The sequence below is a fragment of the Phyllobates terribilis genome, unplaced genomic scaffold (assembly GCF_046119375.1).
Source record: "Phyllobates terribilis strain yellow unplaced genomic scaffold, ASM4611937v1 Scaffold_11__3_contigs__length_659146591, whole genome shotgun sequence".
NCBI classification, from domain to species: Eukaryota; Metazoa; Chordata; class Amphibia; order Anura; family Dendrobatidae; genus Phyllobates; species Phyllobates terribilis.
The window spans coordinates 42,389,456-42,409,365 of NW_027362771.1; the positions used below are offsets into that span (position 1 = coordinate 42,389,456).

At 46.0% G+C, this 19,910-nt stretch overlaps 1 protein-coding gene across 1 annotated transcript in view; it reads right to left on the minus strand.

Moving 5' to 3' along the window:
- Window positions 1–9,165: 9,165 nt before the first annotated feature.
- The window catches only part of TGFBI (transforming growth factor beta induced), a 120,705-nt gene continuing 109,960 nt past the window's right edge, over window positions 9,166–19,910 (minus strand). Inside the window, exon 17 of the mRNA XM_073651222.1 lies at window positions 9,166–10,619. Within this exon, the coding sequence (XP_073507323.1) occupies window positions 10,567–10,619 (53 nt within the window). The 3' untranslated portion in view covers window positions 9,166–10,566. The remainder of the gene's footprint in view (window positions 10,620–19,910) is intronic.

Below are 19,910 nucleotides of genomic sequence, written 5' to 3' on the forward strand. Positions count from 1 at the left end.
GTAAGGATGGAGTGTGGAACTGAGCTCAGTTAGCTGCATACACTACATACATCCCATTTCCGGGGGAGAGAACGACGGTACTCCCACCAGTTTATGTGCAGGTACGACTGCGTCTGTCCCTGGCTGGAGTGGGAGGGGGGGTGGAACATCCCAGTAGTGTAGGGGCAGATAGGGGGAGCAGTCTGGGTAAGGCTAGGAGCTCATTGGGTGCTGGTCACCTGAGCTCACACATAGTGGGAGTATATAAGGTGGGCACCATCTAGTTGCAGGGAGAAGAGAAGTTCAGTTCAGGCAGGAGGAGAAGAGCAGAGGAGCTCAGCCAGAAGGGCTGACAGGGAGCTGTGGCTCCGGCTGGGCCCAGCTCCAGAGTAAGGCCTGCTGAGAGAGAGAGAGAGGAGTCAGAAGGACCCAGAGAGGAAATAAGAAAGAACCCCAAGACCCCAGAATACAGACAGAAGGGTGAAGGGTTGGCGGACCAGGGTACCGGAACCCAAGCTGGCAGAGGCCAATGCACACCTTAGCCAGGAACCGGAGGTCGTGGTCAGGATCTGCCACGACCCTCACCAAATCCACAAGAAAGGCACACCAAGCATAGGGTCAGGGAACCCAGAAGAGGTGCAACCAACAAGAGACCCGAGGGAGCCGGACATAAGTGGATCCCTGGTGGGGATGGCCAGTAGAAAGGGAAAGTCAGAAAGGAGCTCAGGACCACGCTCCAGAATTGCTTGGGGGTTGGCCGAGTCCAGGACCTGGTGGACGCAGCACGGCTCGGGTGGTCACTCAAGGCCAGAGTGACCAACAGAACATCAGTAAGTAAAAACCCTGAACTGCACCTCCCGACTCAGAGTCTCCTTTCTACACCACAACAACCCCCATCATCCACACCTGCTGCCCTGAGGCCATACCCCTCCCGTTGGGGGTTATACCATCACTGCTGCACATACACCACCGGCCTCAGTGGACTGCTCTGCAGCGGCGGATTTAAAGCCGCACTCAACGGGTGGCGTAGTCGACACTTAATAACATCTACTGCCATAGACTGCCACTTAGTTTGACACCCTGGGCACGGACCAGGTCACCGCCACAAGGACTACTACCCCCATACAGATCCGGCTCCGGGTATCCCTTGAACATGGCCCAGGGGGCGCGTCAACTTTTGGCGTAGTCGGCAGGATCACGTGCCCGCAACCACCGGGTACTGCGTGCCTGAAAAAGAGACTTTTAAACTTACCTGTGGTGAAGATTCCCGCCATCCGGCGCCATCTTCAGCCTTCTTCCCGCCATCGGTGAAGATTCCCGCCATCCACGGAGTTTCCCGCCACTGGGAGACGATTCCCGCCATTTCAGAAGATTTCCCGCCCTGGCAGAGCGGACGCCATTATGGGCGTGCCGGAGGGTGGCAAGAGGCCACCTCCCATCGTGGGCCAGGTCAAGGAATGGCGCCAAAAGCGGAAACCGCCCCCACTAACAGAGACTGTGATGATAGAAGTGTCCATCAGCGTGAGGGAACTGCCCCTGGAACTGACAATCACAAAGTTGCCCCGGGACCACCCTCAATGTGGGCGGAGACAGAAAAAAAAAGCGAAGATGGGTGCAGCCTGGGGGAGTCTGGAGAGAGCGCACCCGGAGATGAGAAGTCTGGAGAGGGGTCCAGAGAAGTCGCACCCGGAGATGGAGGGAGAGTCAGGCAGCACCGACCCTGTGGTCAGGAGCCTGCTGCAAGCGACAACCCCACTAGGCCTGGTGGAGATCCTGGCACAGCTCCCCCGAGACCGGGAGTGTGCGCAGACAGCGCTGGAGGGCCTCGCACGGAGGATGGCCCAGGTGCAGCGAGAAACGCTGGCGGAGTGGAGCAGAGAGATGGCCCAGCAGGCTGGAACCCGCCAGCGAAGCACGCCACCCGAGACGAGGAGACAGACCGCCTCTGAGGATGGTGCAGGAGGAGTGAAGGCCGGAGACGACGCCGAGGAGGGAGCTGGAGAGACGGAGGCAGGTAAAGGGGACGCTACTACCCCGAGCCGAGAAACCGCGTGCCTGCCCCAGCTTCCCGTCGCAGAGCCCGAAATTCCCCCTGCCGTGCCCGTCGCTGCACCGTCACCGCTCCAGACTAGGCCTCAAACAGAAGCCGCGGCCGCGACCCCTGTGACGTCACGCGCTTCAGTTCTGAGCGCGGCCAAGCAGGAAACACCACCGGCCTGGTCGCAAGGTTGGGTACCCCCGGGCGCCGCAATTCCAACAGCGCCCCCTACCTCCACGGAGCCACTGGCCTGGTCGCAAGGCCGAGTAACCCCGGGCGCCGCCGTTCTTACGGTGCCCTTTACCTTTAGGGTGCCCCAGGCCTGGTCGCAAGGCCTGGTCAATCCGGGCGCCGCTTCCACCACCGCGCCCTCAACATCTAGAGTGCCGCACCTGGGTGAAGACTTGTTTGCCCAGCACACTTGCCCGGATGGGCAGCCCTTTATATGGCCACAGGAGTATTACCAACTTGAGCTCCAAAAGGAAAGGCCCCTGTGTGAGCCCCTGATTCCGGCTCCGAAGCCCGTCAAGAGGACCCCACTCTCGTTGGAGGAGACACAGTTCGAGTGGGACCCCACTGGAGGAGATTTCATGGGGTTCACCCAAGAAACTCGGGCGGCCGCAGCTGAACGTGCGGAGTGCTGCCGGCAGCAATTAGAGGTCTTCGACCGGGAACGGAGAGAGAGGCGGGTCCGTGAGCAGCGGCTGCAGATACAAAGCGCAGAGCAGAAGAGCCGGACCAGGAGGAACCCCCGTGCAGCCCACGGTCCCCGTGCCACCGGGACTGTAATTAAATTCCAGTTGCAGCACGGTTGGGGCTTCATAAGAGATCACCACACCCCCGGCGACGTCTTCGTGACCAGGAGAGACGTCGAGTCCCACCTACCGGAGGGACATAGAGGTCGTGACCTATACGTAGGGGATGAGGTCACATTCACCCGGCACAAGTGTGCCAAAGGACCCTACGCCCTCCATGTACACCGGCTGACGGAGGAGGAGCTGCGGTGTGAGGAGGAGCAAGAGGACCCGGACGGGTCTGAAGCCTACTTGCGAGAAGGAGCAGGAGGACGCCGTCATTAGAGTACGGTATAGTGAAACTGTAAAATAGTTACCTGTCGGGGTACAAGAACTGCTGCCGTTTAAAATATGTTCCCCGTTGGGACAAGTGTAAACTGTAACCCGTATATCCCTTATTCCCACTGACCGAGGACTGAGAGCGGTCATCCTTTCCTAATATCTGGCCGAGGACTGAGGGCGGCCATTTCCCCTTGTATATAGTTGCGCTTTTTAAGGCGCCCCCTACTGGTTTTGTAGGAAAGCTGTTTTTCAAGAAGAGACTGTTGCACTTTACCCGGTCACAAGTTGCCCCGTGGCCGGAGGAACAAGAATATTTATTATGCTGCTGATAATGTTTATATGTTTTCTATGTTTATGTTTTATGAAAAAATTGTATGTTTTTGGATGTTTTTTATTCTTTTACAGCCCGAGGACGTGCTGTGATTTACCAGGGGGGAATGTAGCACCCTGAGGACTCGGCTGCTACAGGGGTATTGCACCTCAAGCCAGAGGTGTAGTATTCCACTCCCGGGTAAGGATGGAGTGTGGAACTGAGCTCAGTTAGCTGCATACACTACATACATCCCATTTCCGGGGGACAGAACGACGGTACTCCCACCAGTTTATGTGCGGGTACGACTGCGTCTGTCCCTGGCTGGAGTGGGAGGGGGGGTGGAACATCCCAGTAGTGTAGGGGCAGATAGGGGGAGCAGTCTGGGTAAGGCTAGGAGCTCATTGGGTGCTGGTCACCTGAGCTCACACATAGTGGGAGTATATAAGGTGGGCACCATCTAGTTGCAGGGAGAAGAGAAGTTCAGTTCAGGCAGGAGGAGAAGAGCAGAGGAGCTCAGCCAGAAGGGCTGACAGGGAGCTGTGGCTCCGGCTGGGCCCAGCTCCAGAGTAAGGCCTGCTGAGAGAGAGAGAGAGGAGTCAGAAGGACCCAGAGAGGAAAGAAGAAAGAACCCCAAGACCCCAGAATACAGACAGAAGGGTGAAGGGTTGGCGGACCAGGGTCCCGGAACCCAAGCTGGCAGAGGCCAAAGCACACCTTAGCCAGGAACCGGAGGTCGTGGTCAGGATCTGCCACGACCCTCACCAAATCCACAAGAAAGGCACACCAAGCATAGGGTCAGGGAACCCAGAAGAGGTGCAACCAACAAGAGACCCGAGGGAGCCGGACATAAGTGGATCCCTGGTGGGGATGGCCAGTAGAAAGGGAAAGTCAGAAAGGAGCTCAGGACCACGCTCCAGAATTGCTTGGGGGTTGGCCGAGTCCAGGACCTGGTGGACGCAGCACGGCTCGGGTGGTCACTCAAGGCCAGAGTGACCAACAGAACATCAGTAAGTAAAAACCCTGAACTGCACCTCCCGACTCAGAGTCTCCTTTCTACACCACAACAACCCCCATCATCCACACCTGCTGCCCTGAAGCCATACCCCTCCCGTTGGGGGTTATACCATCACTGCTGCACATACACCACCGGCCTCAGTGGACTGCTCTGCAGCGGCGGCTTTAAAGCCGCACTCAACGGGTGGCGTAGTCGACACTTAATAACATCTACTGCCATAGACTGCCACTTAGTTTGACACCCTGGGCACGGACCGGGTCACCGCCACAAGGACTACTACCCCCATACAGATCCGGCTCCGGGTATCCCTTGAACATGGCCCAGGGGGCGCGTCACATAAGTATGGGCACCTCACCAGAAAAGTGACATTAATAGTTAGTAGATCCTCCTTTTGCAAAAATAACAGCCTCTAGTCGCTTCCTGTAGCTTTTAATGAGTTCCTGGATCCTGGATGAAGGTATTTTTGACCATTCCTCTTTACAAAACAATTCCAGTTCAGTTAAGTTTGATGGTCGCTGAGCATGGACAGCCCTCTTCAAATGATCCCACAGATGTTCAATGATATTCAGGTCTGGGGACTGGGATGGCCATTCCAGAACATTGTAGTTGTTCCTCTGCATGAATGCCTGAGTAGATTTGGAGCGGTGTTTTGGATCATTGTCTTGCTGAAAGATCCATCCACTTTGTAACTTCATATTTATCACTGATTCTTGAACACTATTGTCAAGAATCTGCTGATACTGAGTGGAATCCATGCGTCCCTCAACTTTAACAAGATTCCCAGTGCCAGCATTGACCACACAGCCCCAAAGCATGATGGAACCTCCACCAAATTTTACTGTGGGTAGCAAGTGTTTTTCTTGGAATGCTGTGTTTTTTTGCCACCATGCATAACGCCTTTTTGTATGACCAAATAACTCAATCTTGATTTCATCAGTCCACAGGACCTTCTTCCAAAAAGAAATTGGCTTCTCCAAATGTGCTTTTGCATACCTCAGCCAACTCTGTTTGTGGCGTGCTTGCAGAAACGGCTTCTTTCGCATCACTCTCCCATACAGCTTCTCCTTGTGCAAAGTGCCTTGTATAGTTGACCGATGCACAGTGACACCATCTGCAGCAAGTTGATGCTGCAGCTCTCTGGAGGTGGTCTGAGGATTGTCCTTGACTGATCTCACCATTCTTCTTCTCTGCCTTTCTGATGTTTTTCTTGGCCTGCCACTTCTGGCCTTAACAAGAACTGTCCCTGTGTTCTTCCATTTCCTTACTATGTTCCTCACAGTGGAAACTGACAGGTTAAATCTCTGAGACAGCTTTTTGTATGCTTCCCCTGAACAACTATGTTGAATAATCTTTGTTTTCAGATCATTTGACAGTTGTTTTGAGGAGCACATGATGCCACTCTTCAGAGGAGATTCAAACAGGAGAACAACTTGCAAGTGGCCACTTTAAGTAGCTTTTCTCATGACTGCATACACCTGGCTATAAAGTTCAAAGCTCCATGAGGTTACAAAACCAAAAAAAGTGCTTTAGTAAGTCAGTAAAAAGTAGGTAGGAGTATTTAAAACAAGAAAATGATAAGGGTGCCCATACTTATGCACCTTTCAAATTTTGTTTGAATGCAGATTGCACATTTTCTGTTAGTACAATAAACCTCATTTCAAGGCAGAAACATTACTGTGTCCAACAGTTATTACATATATCAAACTGAAATAGCTGTTGCAAAAACACCAATTTTTATAAAACATTAAGCTTAAGATTAATAGGGGTGCCCAAACTTTTTCATATGACTGTATAAGGAAAAATAACTAAACTTGATTTTTCCAGAGCATTATAGAAGAAATACCTTCAGAATACTTTTCCCTAAAGCTAAGTGTCTCACAATGAATAGTTTGTATGACTGTTCACACACTTTCAGAGCTTCTAGCACTGTTTTTATTCTTAGTCTCAAAATGACAGAGCCCAGACAGACACCATTATAAGCCATAGCAGGCCTTTGTCAACTGTTTAGATCTGTCATTTGAAGCAACATTACAGCATCAGGTTTGCTCTCTTAAATAGAAGTCATGATGATAGTGTGCACAATTCTGCCACTCTCTTTCAATATGCATTACCTTCCAGAGAACTGTGCATTTTCATACCGATATAGATATCTATATATCATATCTTTATGGCAAGATAACTTTTATAGGAAATATTTACTGCATGTGGGTAAAGAACAAAGACAATCAAATTAGTTTCTTCCAATTAACTAAAGTTGATGTCCACATCCTGGAGGACAGTTAGGGTATGTGCACACGATGCAGAAATGAAGCAGAAAATTTCTGCATCATTTCTGCATCTCCCTGGCAGAAAAAACGCATGCAGATTGTGCATGCGTTTTTCCTGCAGAATACATGCGGATCCACATGCAGATTCACATGCGTTTCCGCATGCAGATTGACAAGCGCTTTCCAGGCGATGTTAGCATCACCTGGAAAGTGCTTGATAACTAGGTCACACTATATAAATCCATGCAAACAGCATGGATTTATACAGTGTGAACCGAGAGAGTGTATATACTTACCTCCGATGGCCCGCGCTGTCCTGCTCACTCCGTTCTCCCGGCTGCCGGCAACTTTGAATTGAAAGACCTGCCGACGTCAGCGTCACGTGACCCGTCACATGACTCTGACGTCACCGCAGGTCCTACAACTCACTGCAAGTGCCGGGAACCAAGCGGGAGCGCTGCGCGGGCCGACAGAAGGTAAGAATACATTTATTTTTTATTTTATTCTTCTTTTTACAGCTTTTTTAATGGTACCTGGGTGTGGATGAGACTCTCCTCTCCTCCACACCCGGGTACCATCCGCACATTAGAACGCACCAATTACGCAAGTACAAATGCTGTCTTGCGGAATTGGCGCGTTCTAATGCAAGTCAATGGCGGCGAAATCGCCGCGTTTCCACAAAATTAATTGACATGCTGCGGATTTTTGACCGCAGCGTTAACGCTGCGGAAAAATCCGCATCATGGGCACAGCACATGCGGATTTCCATTGGGGAACATTGCTGCCCTTCTACCATGCGTTTTTCATGCGTTTCCGCGGCGTTTACGCAACTGCAAAAACGCCGCGGAAACGCATGAAATACGCATCGTGTGAACACAGCCTTACTGTTCAAAGCTTTAGCGGGCCATGCACATAACATCAATGTCATCTACTAAAATTTGTAGGTTTTGATGATGATTTAGGCTGTGTTCACACGATGCGTATTTCATGCGTTTCCGCGGCGTTTTTGCAGTTGCGTAAACGCCGCGGAAACGCATGAAAAACGCATGGTAGAAGGGCAGCAATGTTCCCCAATGGAAATCCGCATGTGCTGTGCCCATGATGCGGATTTTTCCGCAGCGTTAACGCTGCGGTCAAAAATCCGCAGCATGTCAATTAATTTTGCGGAAACGCGGCGATTTCGCCGCCATTGACTTGCATTAGAACGCGCCAATTCCGCAAGACAGCATTTGTACTTGCGTAATTGGTGCGTTCTAATGTGCGGATGGTACCAGGGTGTGGAGGAGAGGAGAGTCTCATCCACACCCAGGTACCATTAAAAAAGCTGTAAAAAGAAGAATAAAATAAAAAATAAATGTATTCTTACCTTCTGTCGGCCCGCGCAGCGCTCCCGCTTGGTTCCCGGCACTTGCAGTGAGTTGTAGGACCTGCGGTGACGTCAGAGTCATGTGACGGGTCACGTGACGCTGACGTCGGCAGGTCTTTCAATTCAAAGTTGCCGGCAGCCGGGAGAACGGAGTGAGCAGGACAGCGCGGGCCATCGGAGGTAAGTATATACACTCTCTCGGTTCACACTGTATAAATCCATGCTGTTTGCATGGATTTATATAGTGTGACCTAGTTATCAAGCACTTTCCAGGTGATGCTAACATCGCCTGGAAAGCGCTTGTCAATCTGCATGCGGAAACGCATGTGAATCTGCATGTGGATCCGCATGTATTCTGCAGGAAAAACGCATGCACAATCTGCATGCGTTTTTTCTGCCAGGGAGATGCAGAAATGATGCAGAAATTTTCTGCTTCATTTCTGCATCGTGTGCACATACCCTAAATGTGTTTGATCGGCTTCAAAAGATTTGTTGGTGCTTGACATGAGGTTTTTTTCCCCGATCCTTATCAACATATTAAAATAAAATAAAGTTCATTGAAGGGGTATTCCCATCTCCAAGATCCTATCCCAATATGTAGTAGGTGTAGTAATAATAATAATATTAGCAAATACCTCCAATTAGAAAGGTAGTATAGTTTTTCTGATTCGCTATGTCTCTTTCCTCATGTGCAGGCATTGTAGGACCTTAGGTACCCATGGTTACAACCACTGGTAAAGTCACAGTTAGTTAGCTAGTTGCTAGTGGATGCAACAGTGGATACCTAAGGTCCTGCAATGCCTTCACATGAGGAAAGAGACATAGCGAATCAAAAAAACTATACCACATTTCTAATTAGATTTATTTGCTAATATTATTATTATTACATCTACTACATATTGGGATAGGATCTTGGAGATGGGAATACCCCTTTAAGTTCCATGCCACAAATGTTTTCAGATTCTTCATTTTGGTCAGGACTGGTTCAGAAAACATACCGTGACACATTTTTGTTGATAGAGGTTTTAAAAATATTATTTTCAAGTACGATGTCTAAGAAAATCTTTTAGACAAACTAAGAAAGACACAAAAAATAAAACGAAGAAAGCACTTAGTAAAAGGTGTAGTTTATTTTGTACATTTTTTGAACGGTGGGTACACACTGTGATGGATACTCTGTTGGGTCAGAGGTTGAAAGTAGAAAGCTTTAATTCAAAAAGACTTAATGGAAAATTATCAATAAGCAAACAACCATCTTAAGGATAAATACGTTTCTTTTACAATTTTAATTCCTATCAACCCAATATTGCACCATAAAACGAACATGACATAAGCAAAAACACAGATACAAAATACATAAAACACAAATCCATCTAATCTAATGTTGTCATTGTCGTGGAGAATGTTAAAGTCAAAAGTCTGATCATTTGGAATATTCTTGAAGCCCTATTTTGACATCTTGTTGCAAACATTTTAAATGTAACATTTTTTTGCTGCTATACTAGAATTGACATGCTTGTTTAATCACCTGAAAAATAATTTTAGGTGATATTATTGCAGATTTTAAAAATCTGTTATTTAGTTAATTTGTACTACACTCTTGCAAAGTCTCAATTTGAATTGGTTACTAAATCAGCAAATTTAGTAAAATACAGATTCACTACATTTGCCTCGGGACGTGACATTTCTAGAAAATCTTATCAATGTTCAGTCACCAGGGGTCAGTCAGTGTGATCTCAACTATCACTAGAACAATGTGGCAATGGTGTTGGTGATAATTGATGTCACTTTATCTATTGATGGCTCCACTTGGCTTGATTGACAAATCACTATAATCACAGAGTTAATTTTCCTACAATAATTAAATTAACAATTTTAGGCTATGTGCCCATGATGCAGAAATGAAGCGGAAAATCTCCGCTTAATTTCTGCATGTCCTTGCCCGGAAAAACGCGTGCGGAATTTGACAAGCGTTTTTTGCTAGTTTTTGAAGTGTTTTGCACATGCGGAATTGCCATGCGTTTTTCTAATGCATTGAGAAGGCAATTCCACATGCGTAAACGCACAAATAATGGACATGCTCCGGAATTTTCCGCACATCAAAAACGATGCGGAAAATTCCACAGCATGGGCATTGAAGTTGCAGATTGACATTGGGGACCGTGGGACTACCAAGCGTTTTACAAGCGTTTACGCTGCGAAAATTCCCCACCGAAAACGCTTGACAAACGCATCGTGGGCACACAGCCTAAAAGCTGCTGCTGTTTTAAGAGTTCATGAGCTATAATGCATAGACCAAACGTTGTCCCAGGTATAAACCGTTTATTGTCAACAGGCATTTGTTCTTATGTTATTATCATATGTCTAGGAACCAGAACGGTTAAAACATGTTGACAAAATTTGCAACACTTCAAGAAGAAACATAAAATCAATTTACAAAAACAAGTTACAAAATGTGAATCATGTTATTAAAAACAAAGAGGCACCAATGGTGATGACTGCTGCCTTATTTTCACTCAGAAGTTCTTTGTTTCATTTTTGACATTAACATGGAATATCCAGGTGCTGAAAAAAATAGAGAGGAACATTATCAACATTATCATGCATCCAAGTATACCTTAATGCCCAAAGTTATTCAGTTTGACTATGGTAAATTAAGAGTAAAGTTTATCTGCCATTGTTGGAGAAAGCTCTGCTTGTTATTTTTGTATGATAGTGTTATCATGGGGAGGTAGGAAGGGGGTGCAATAACACAATTTCAGATAATATCCTACTCCTACTTATTTTGTAATAAATACAGCCTGTATCAACACCTGCTCAAGTGCATAGGTGTAATTCAAATACTAGTAAAATATAAGTAAAAACATACATACATATTTGACTAGGGCAAAATGTTGTACGGGTAACTATTTTTTTAAAGAAGCACCGGAAAACATTTTTTATTACCTAAATTTTAGCTGTGTTAATATTCTCACTGATCGCAGTCTTTTACAGTTTCCAGCATCACTCTGGTGCTATTCTCCCTGCATTAAACTGGGGTTTATGTGAGAGCCAGAATTCGCTTTTATAATGTAAATCTATGGATTGTCAGAACGAGACTCCATAGACTTACATTGTAAAAGCAACTTCTGGCTCTCACATAAACTCCAATGTTTCATCGTTTCAGCTTCATAGTTGTTTAAGTTGAAAGTAGACTTAACCCCTTCATGACATTTAACATAAGTCTACGTCATGGTCGGGAAGGGAATCCCGCAACATGTCGTAAATTTACGTCATGGCGATCATGCGGGCACAGGAGCTCTGCCTACACGATTAGCAAAAGGAGCTTAAGTGACAGCCGAGCCTCAGCTGTCACTGCCAGGAGTGGTGCCTGCACCACCACGGGCCATTTAACCCCCTAAATGCCGCGATCTATAGCGATTGCAGCATTTAGAAGGCAGGGAGAGAGAGGGGGCACCCTCTTTCTTCAGATCAGTGCCCTGGTGACATTATCGCGAGGGCCCGATCATTGCCATGGCAATCCGAGATCGTCATGACAGGGTCACCAAGCTATGGTAAGCCTGTTAGACCATGCTCAGTGCAGTATGGACAGATATCTGGCAGGTATACTGCATTGCAGTGCTGGTGCATTGCAATGCATTATACCAGCAATCAGAGTGATAAAAGTTCCATACAGGGACTAAGTAAAAAAGTAAAAAAAAAATAAAAAAATATTTAAAAAAAATCCTAAAATAAAAAAAATATATTAAACCAATAAATAGGTATATTTATGCAAAAAAAAAATACATATATTTGGTTTTGCCGGCATGACCCAACTTATAAAACTGTCACATTATTTAACCCGTTCAGTCAACTCTGTAAAAAAATAATAAAAAAATGGCAAAAAAAAGCCTTTTAATCATACCACAAAAAAAAAGTGGAATAAAACACAATCAAAAAGTAAAATGTAAATAAAAATGGTATCGCTGAAAACGTCATTTTGTCCTGAAAAAAACAAGCAGCAATACAGCTGTGTCAGCAGAGAAATAAAAAAGTTCTAGCTCTCAGAATAAAATTGTTTTTATTGTGTAAAAGCAGCAAAACATAAAAAAGTTTATATAAATTGGTATCGCTGTAATTGTACTGAAAAATGAAGCTGCCTCATCACTTTTACCATACGGTGAACAGCATAAGAAAAAAACTCGAATAACAATTCCTGAATTGCTGTTTTTTGTTAAATCCAAAATGTTATGTAAAATGTTCCCAATAAAAGCTTCAACTCAATCCCCAAAAAAAGCAAATCCCCACTCAGGTTCATCATCTGTCAATGGAAATATAGGGGGCTTCCATGCTACTGGAATACAAAGGTTCTGGAAAAGCACTATGGCTCCTCTCCCCACAAAAGAAATCCAGGAAATTCTGTGCTCCCAAATTCAATTGCCCCTCTCCCTTCTGAGCCCCACAGTGTGCTTAAACCTTATTTAGCATCCACACGTTTGGCATTTCTATTACAATGAGAGCCCACTTAATTTATGGGTGCATTTCTCCAGAAGCACCAGCTGTATGGGCACTACAATAAACTGGGCACTATACTGGCAGATTTGCAATTTTCCTTCCGCAAAATCAATGGATTGTTTCTAGATAACACCCATGGTGTCAAAATCGTCATTACACTTGTAAATAAATTCCTAAAGGGATGTAATCTCCAAAATAGCGTCACCTAAGGGGAGATTCTGCTCTTCTGGCTCTCAGGGGCTCTGTATATAGAGTCCACAAACTATTCTACAATAATTTGTTCTCCAAGTCAAATAGTGCTCCTATTCTCGCCGTGTGGCTAAGCCGTACTGTACATCTACAAATGGGGTATTGCCATGTTCAGCAAAAATGTTGTGACAAATTTTGGTACCATTTTTACCTATCTCCCCTTGTGAACATGTAAAATTTGATGCTAAAACAAAATTTTTGTGGTAAAAACATGATTATTTTTTCTTCACCGCTTAATGGTATTTAATTTCCCGATTACATGTAGAGTATAGGCGAACTCAGGACAAATTGCACAACAAACTGTGAGGTAATCATTCTTTCTTCACTGCACAACGGTGTCAACTGCACCCTTAGATGAATTCATTGGGGGGGCGTAATTTGTAAATGGGGTCACATATGGGGAGGTTCTCCTGTTCTGGTACCTCAAGGGCTCTGCCAATGTGACATGGCACCCTCAAACCATTCCAGCAAAATGGTCTCACATAGATCGCACTAAGGCTTGGCTCACATTTATCCTGCGCTCTACGCTGAACGCTTATAACGGGGTTTCTGTGTAAATTTCCGAAATACGTGATTCAGACGGAACCCTCGATGCAAGATGTCAAAAAATGAGGCAGATGGACATACTGTGGACTCTGTCTGGCCTATGATCCAGAGGTGTCTATCTTTTTAAGCGTGCATAAAAGCGCGGTCAACCACAGTTTTGTGTCACTCTGAATGAAAAAAAGGACAGCATTGAACAGAGGCCATGCAGAGTCCAGAGTAACTCAGCAGCCACATTATAGTGAATGGATCCCTCCCTTGGGGGTTTCATCTGAGTCATGTCATTTGGAGATTTAGGTGGAAACTACAATGTTTGCTCAACGTAGAGCACAGAATAAATGTGATCCAAAATGTTATGTAAAATGTTCCCAATAAAACTCAATCCACAAAAAAAGCAAATCCCCACTCAGGTCCATCATCTGTCAATGGAGATATAGGGAGCTTGCAAATTTTGGTGCCATTTTTACCTACCTCCTCTTGTGAACATGTAAAATTTGGTGCTAAAACAAAATTTTTGTGGTAAAAATATAATTATTTTTTCTTCATCGCTTAATGGTATTTAATTTCCCGATTACATGTAAAGTATTGGCACACTCAGGATAAATTGCACAACAAACTGTGAGGTAATTATTCTTTCTCCACTGCCCAATGGTATAAAATTCTGTGAGATACATGTGATGTCAACATAATAACTGCATAAATTCATTGGGGGGGTGTAATTAGTAAAATGGGGCCACATATGGGGAGGTTCTGCTGTTCTAGCACTTCAGGGGCTCTGCCAATGTGACATGGCACCCTCAAACTATTCCAGCAAAATCTGAACTCCAATATGGTGCTTCTTCCCTTCTGGGCTTTGCACAGTGCCTCAAAAGTAGTTTTCAACCACATATGGGGAATTGGCATAATCAGTAGTGATGAGAGAGCATTCTCGCAAGTACTAGGTACTCGCCCAAGTATCTCAGTACTCGAGATGCTCGGAGCTCGCCGAGTACTTGCGAGATGCTTGGGCAGATGCTGGGGTCCCCTCCCTGCATGTTTGGCGCCCTGCCATTTTTGGCCTTCATTCAAATTTTTTTTCAGTGTGTCAGCAAACTTTTTGGCACAGGTTTGCTGTTCAAAATAGTTACCTACAGACCAGGTATTTAAAACTGTGGTTTCTCCATCACACGGATTACATACAACCCCTGGCAAAAATTATGGAATCACAGGGCTTAGGCTATGTGCCCACGTTGCAGAAATGAAGCAGAAAATTTCTGCTTCATTTCTGCAAGTCCTCTCCCGGAAAAACGCATGCGGAATTCCGCACGCGTTTATCGCGCGTTTTTCGTGCGTTTATCTCGCGTATTCCACATGAGGAATTGCCTTGCGTTTTTAATGCATTGCACAAGGCAATTCCGCTTGCGGAAATGCAAAATTAATTGACATGCTGCGGATTTTTGAACGCAGCATAAACGCTGCGGAAAAATCCGCAGCATGTGCATAGAACTTGCGGAATCCCCTTGGGGACCATGGGGTGCGGGTTACCATGCGTTTTACAAGCGTTTCCGCTGCGGAAATTCCGCATCAAAAATGCTTGTAATCCGCAACGTGGGCACGCAGCCTCAGAGGATGTTGATTCAATTGTTTAATGTTGTTGAAAAAAAGCAGATCACAGACATGGCACAAAACTAAAGTAATTTCAAATGGCAACTTTAGGGCTTTAAGAAACACTAAAAGAAATCAAGATTAAAAATGTGGTACTCAATAAAGGTAATTTTTTTCAGACCAAGCTGAGGGAAAAAATTATGGAATCACTCAATTCTGAGGAAAAAATTATGGAATCATGAAAACAAACACACAAAAGAACACTCCAATAAATCACTAGTATTTTGTTGCACCAACTCTGGCTTTAATATCAGCTTGCAGTCTCTGAGGCATGGACTTAATGAGTGACAAACAGTACTCTTCATCAATCTGTCTCCAACTTTCTCTGATTGCTGTTGCCAGATCAGCTTTGCAGGTTGGAGCCTTGTCATGGACCATTTTCTTCAACTTCCACAAAAGATTTTCAATTGGATTGAGATCCGGACTATTTGCAGGCCATGACATTAACCTTACCTGTCTTCTTTCAAGGAATGTTTTCACAGTTTTTGCTCTATGGCAGGATGCATTATCATCTTGAAAAATGATGTCATCACCCCCAAACATCCTTTCAATTGATGGGATAAGAAAACTGTCCAAAATATCAATGTAAACTTGGGCATTTATTGAAGATGTAATGACAGCCATCTCCCCAGTGCTTTAACCTGACATGCAGCCCCATATCATCAATGACTGTGGAAATTTGCATGTTCTCTTCATGCAGTCATCTTTATAAATCTCATTGGAACGGCACCAAACAAAAGTTCCAGCATCATCACCTTGCCCAATGCAGATTCGCGATTCATTCACTGAATATGACTTTCATCCAGTCATCCACAGTAGTGTTGAGCCACCCCCGTAGTGTTCGGGTTCGGTTCGGTTCGTCGAACACCGGGATGTTCGAGGAACTGTTCGTCGAACTGTTCGTCGAACACCTTAGAACACCGTCGAACACCGTTAAAACCAATGGCAGGCAAACAAAAACACATAGAAACACATAGAAAACACCTGCAAAGGTGTCCAAAAGCTGACAAACTGCTCAGAAGACACTCTCTTTAAAAAAGCCGGCCGGCAAATTCAGCAGCGGCATACACCGGTACCCGACAATTTAGACAAGAAGGAATAGAGCATCACACATAGATTAGATAGATAGAAACATGTCAGTCACACATATAAGAAGCACAGTGACAGTGTTGGTTACTGCACTTGTCATTTAGTGTAAAGGATTTATTAAAAAAAATATTAGTGTTTTCATGCACCGTCTCTTTAAAAAAGCCGGCCGGCAATTCAGCATCTGTACCCGACAATTTAGAACAGAAAGAATAGAGCTTCACACATAGATTAGATAGATAGAAACATGTCAGTCACATATATAATAAGTACAGTGATAGTGTTGCTTACTGTACTTGTCATTTAGTGTAAAGGATTTATTTAAAAAAATAATAGTGTTTTCATGCACTGTCTCTTTAAAAAAAGCCGGCCGGCAATTCAGCAGCGGTACCCGACAATTTAGAACAGAAAGATAGAGCATCACACATAGATTAGATAGATAGAAACATGTCAGTCACATATATATGAAGTACAGTGATAGTGTTGGTTACTGTACTTGTCATTTAGTATTAAAATAAAGGATTTATTATTAAAAAAATTGGCGTGGGGTTCCCCTTAATTTTAGGCTCTAGCGGAGGTTAAGCAGACGGCTGGGGCAGATGTTTGAAGCCTGGGAAGGGGGTAATACCCACGGAGCTTCCCAGGCTACTAATATCAGCCCCCAGCTGAATACATAGCCTTTACTAGCTATTAAAATGGGGGACCCCCCCAAAAAAATGACGTGGGGTCCCCCCTAATTTAATAGCTAGCAAAGGCTAGGCAGACAGCTGGGGGCTGATATTAATAGCCCAGGAAGGGAGCCATGAATATTGGCCCCCTCCCAGGCTAGAAACACCAGCCGTCAGCCGCCCCAGAAATGGCGCATTCATAGGATGCGCCAATTCTGGCACTTAGCCTCGCTCTTCCACGCTGCCCTGGTGCGGTGGCAGGGGGTAATAGGGTTGGGGTTGATGTCAGCTTATAATGCCAGCTGACATCAAGCCCAGGTTAGTAATGGAGAGGCGTCTATAAGACACCCCCATTACTAACCCCATAGTCAAAGTTAAAAAAAACACAAACACCCAGAATAAAGTCCTTTAATTGAAATAAAGACACAATCCTTTATTGTTCTAAATTAAACCATACTTACCATCACGCCCATTCCAGCTGAAGCCAACGATCTCCTGCAATAAAAGAAAAATAATAAAGCAACCTCATCCTTACCTTTCCATGGTTCCCACGACAGCTTCAGCTCTGCTACATCGAGATGACAGGCTGGACCGCAGCAGAACGCTGCCATCCAGCCTGTCATCCCGCAGACACTGAGAAGCGCAGGCATGCTTGCGCTGCTCAGCGTCTCTCTGTGACGACATCCAGATGAGCCGAGTTCATGTCCAATGAACTCGGCTCACCTCATGCACGTCACTGACAGCGTGGGAAAATTCTCACGCTGAAGCGCTGATTGCAGGAGAATTTTCCCACGCTGTCAGTGACGTGCAGGAGGTGAGCTGAGTTCATTGGACATGAGCTCACCTCATGCACATCACTGACAGCGTGGGAGAATTCTCCTGTACTCAGCACTTCAGCGTGAGAATTTTCCCACGCTGTCAGTGACGTGCATGAGGTGAGCCGAGTTCATTGGACATGACCTCGGCTCATCTGGATGCCGTCACAGCGAGACAGTGAGGAGCGCAAGCATGCCTGCGCTTCTCAGTGTCTGCGGGATGACAGACTGGATGGCAGCGTTCTGCTGCGGTCCAGCCAGTCATCTCGATGTAACAGAGCTGAAGCTGTCATGGGAACCATGGAAAGGTAAGGATGAGGTTGGTTTATTATTTTTCTTTTATTGCAGGAGATCGTTGGCTTCAGCTGGAATGGGTGTGATGGTAAGTATGGTTTAATTTAGAACAATAAAGAATTGTGTCTTTATTTCAATTAAAGGACTTTATTCTGGGTGTTGTGTTTTTTTTAAATACTTTACTAGAAATTCATGGCGATCATGTCTAATACTGGCGTGACCCCATGAATTTTGGGCTTGGGGCCAGCTGATAATACCAAGCTGGCCCTAACCCCTTTATTACCCAGTGAGCCACCGCACCAGGGCCCTGGATGAGTTGGGTACAGCGCCAGAAGATGGCGCTTCTATGAACGCGCCATTTTCCGGGGTGGCTGCGGACTGCAATTTGTAGCGGGGGGGGGCCCAGAAAGCTTGGGCCTCCCTGCGCTGCAGATTCCAGCCCCCAGCTGCCTAGTTGTACCTGGCTGGACACAAAAATAGGGCGAAGCCCCACGTATTTTTTTTTTAATTATTTCATGAAATTCATGAAATAATTAAGAAAAAAAGGCCTTCCCTATATTGTTGTGTCCGGCCAGGCACAAATAGGCAGCTGGTGGTTGGGGGCAGCCCGTTCCTGCCTGCTGTACCTGGCTGGACACAAATATAGTGCGAAGCCCCACTTCAATTTTTTTTAATTATTTCATGAAATTCATGAAATAATTAAGAAAAAAAGGGCTTCCCTATATTGTTGTGTCCGGCCAGGTACAAATAGGCAGCTGGTGGATGGGGGCAGCCCGTTCCTGCCTGCTGTACCTGGCTGGACACAAATATAGTGCGAAGCCCCACTTCAATTTTTTTAAATTATTTCAGGAAATTCATGAAATAATTTAAAAAAAATTGACGTGGGGCTTCGCACTATATTTGTGTCCAGCCAGGTACAGCAGGCAGGAACGGGCTGCCCCCAACCACCAGCTGCCTATTTGTACCTGGCCGGACACAACAATATAGGGAAGCCCTTTTTTTCTTAATTATTTCATGAAATAATTTAAACAAAATTGACGTGGGGCTTCGCCCTGTTTTTGTGTCCAGCCAGGTACAACTAGGCAGCTGGGGGCTGGAATCCGCAGCGCAGGGAGGCCCAAGCTTTTGGGCCACCCCCGCTGCAAATTGCAGTCCGCAGCCACCCCGGAAAATGGCGCGTTCATAGAAGCGCCATCTTCTGGCGCTGTACCCAACTCATCCAGGGCCCTGATGCGGTGGCTCACTGGGTAATAAAGGGGTTAGGGCCAGCTTGGCATTATCAGCTGGCCCTAAGCCCGAAATTCATGGGGTCACGCCAATATTAGACATGACCACCATGAATTTCTAGTAAAGTATTTAAAAAAAACACAACACCCAGAAAAAAGTCCTTTAATTGAAATAAACACACAATTCTTTATTGTTCTAAATTAAACCATACTTACCATCACGCCCATTCCAGCTGAAGCCAACGATCTCCTGAAATAAAAGAAAAATAATAAAGCAACATCATCCTTACCTTTCCATGGTTCCCATGACAGCTTCAGCTCTGCTACATCGAGATGACAGGCTGGACCGCAGCAGAACGCTGCCATCCAGCCTGTCATCCCGCAGACACTGAGAAGCGCAGGCTTGCTTGCGCTCCACAGTGTCTCTCTGTGAGGGCATCCAGATGAGCCGAGTTAATGTCCAATGAACTCGGCTCACCTCATGCACGTCACTGACAGAGTGGGAAAATTCTCCTGCACTCAGCGCTTCAGCGTGGGAGAATTCTCACACTGAAGCGCTGAGTGCAGGAGAATTCTCCCACTCTGTCAGTGACGTGCAGGAGGTGAGCTGAGTTCATTGGACATGAGCTCACCTTATGCACGTCACTGACAGCGTGGGAAAATTCTCCTGCACTCAGCGCTTCAGCGTGGGAGAATTCTCACGCTGAAGCGCTGAGTGCAGGAGAATTCTCCCACGCTGTCAGTGACGTGCAGGAGGTGAGCTGAGTTCATTGGACATGAGCTCACCTTATGCACGTCACTGACAGCGTGGGAGAATTCTCCTGCACTCACCGCTTC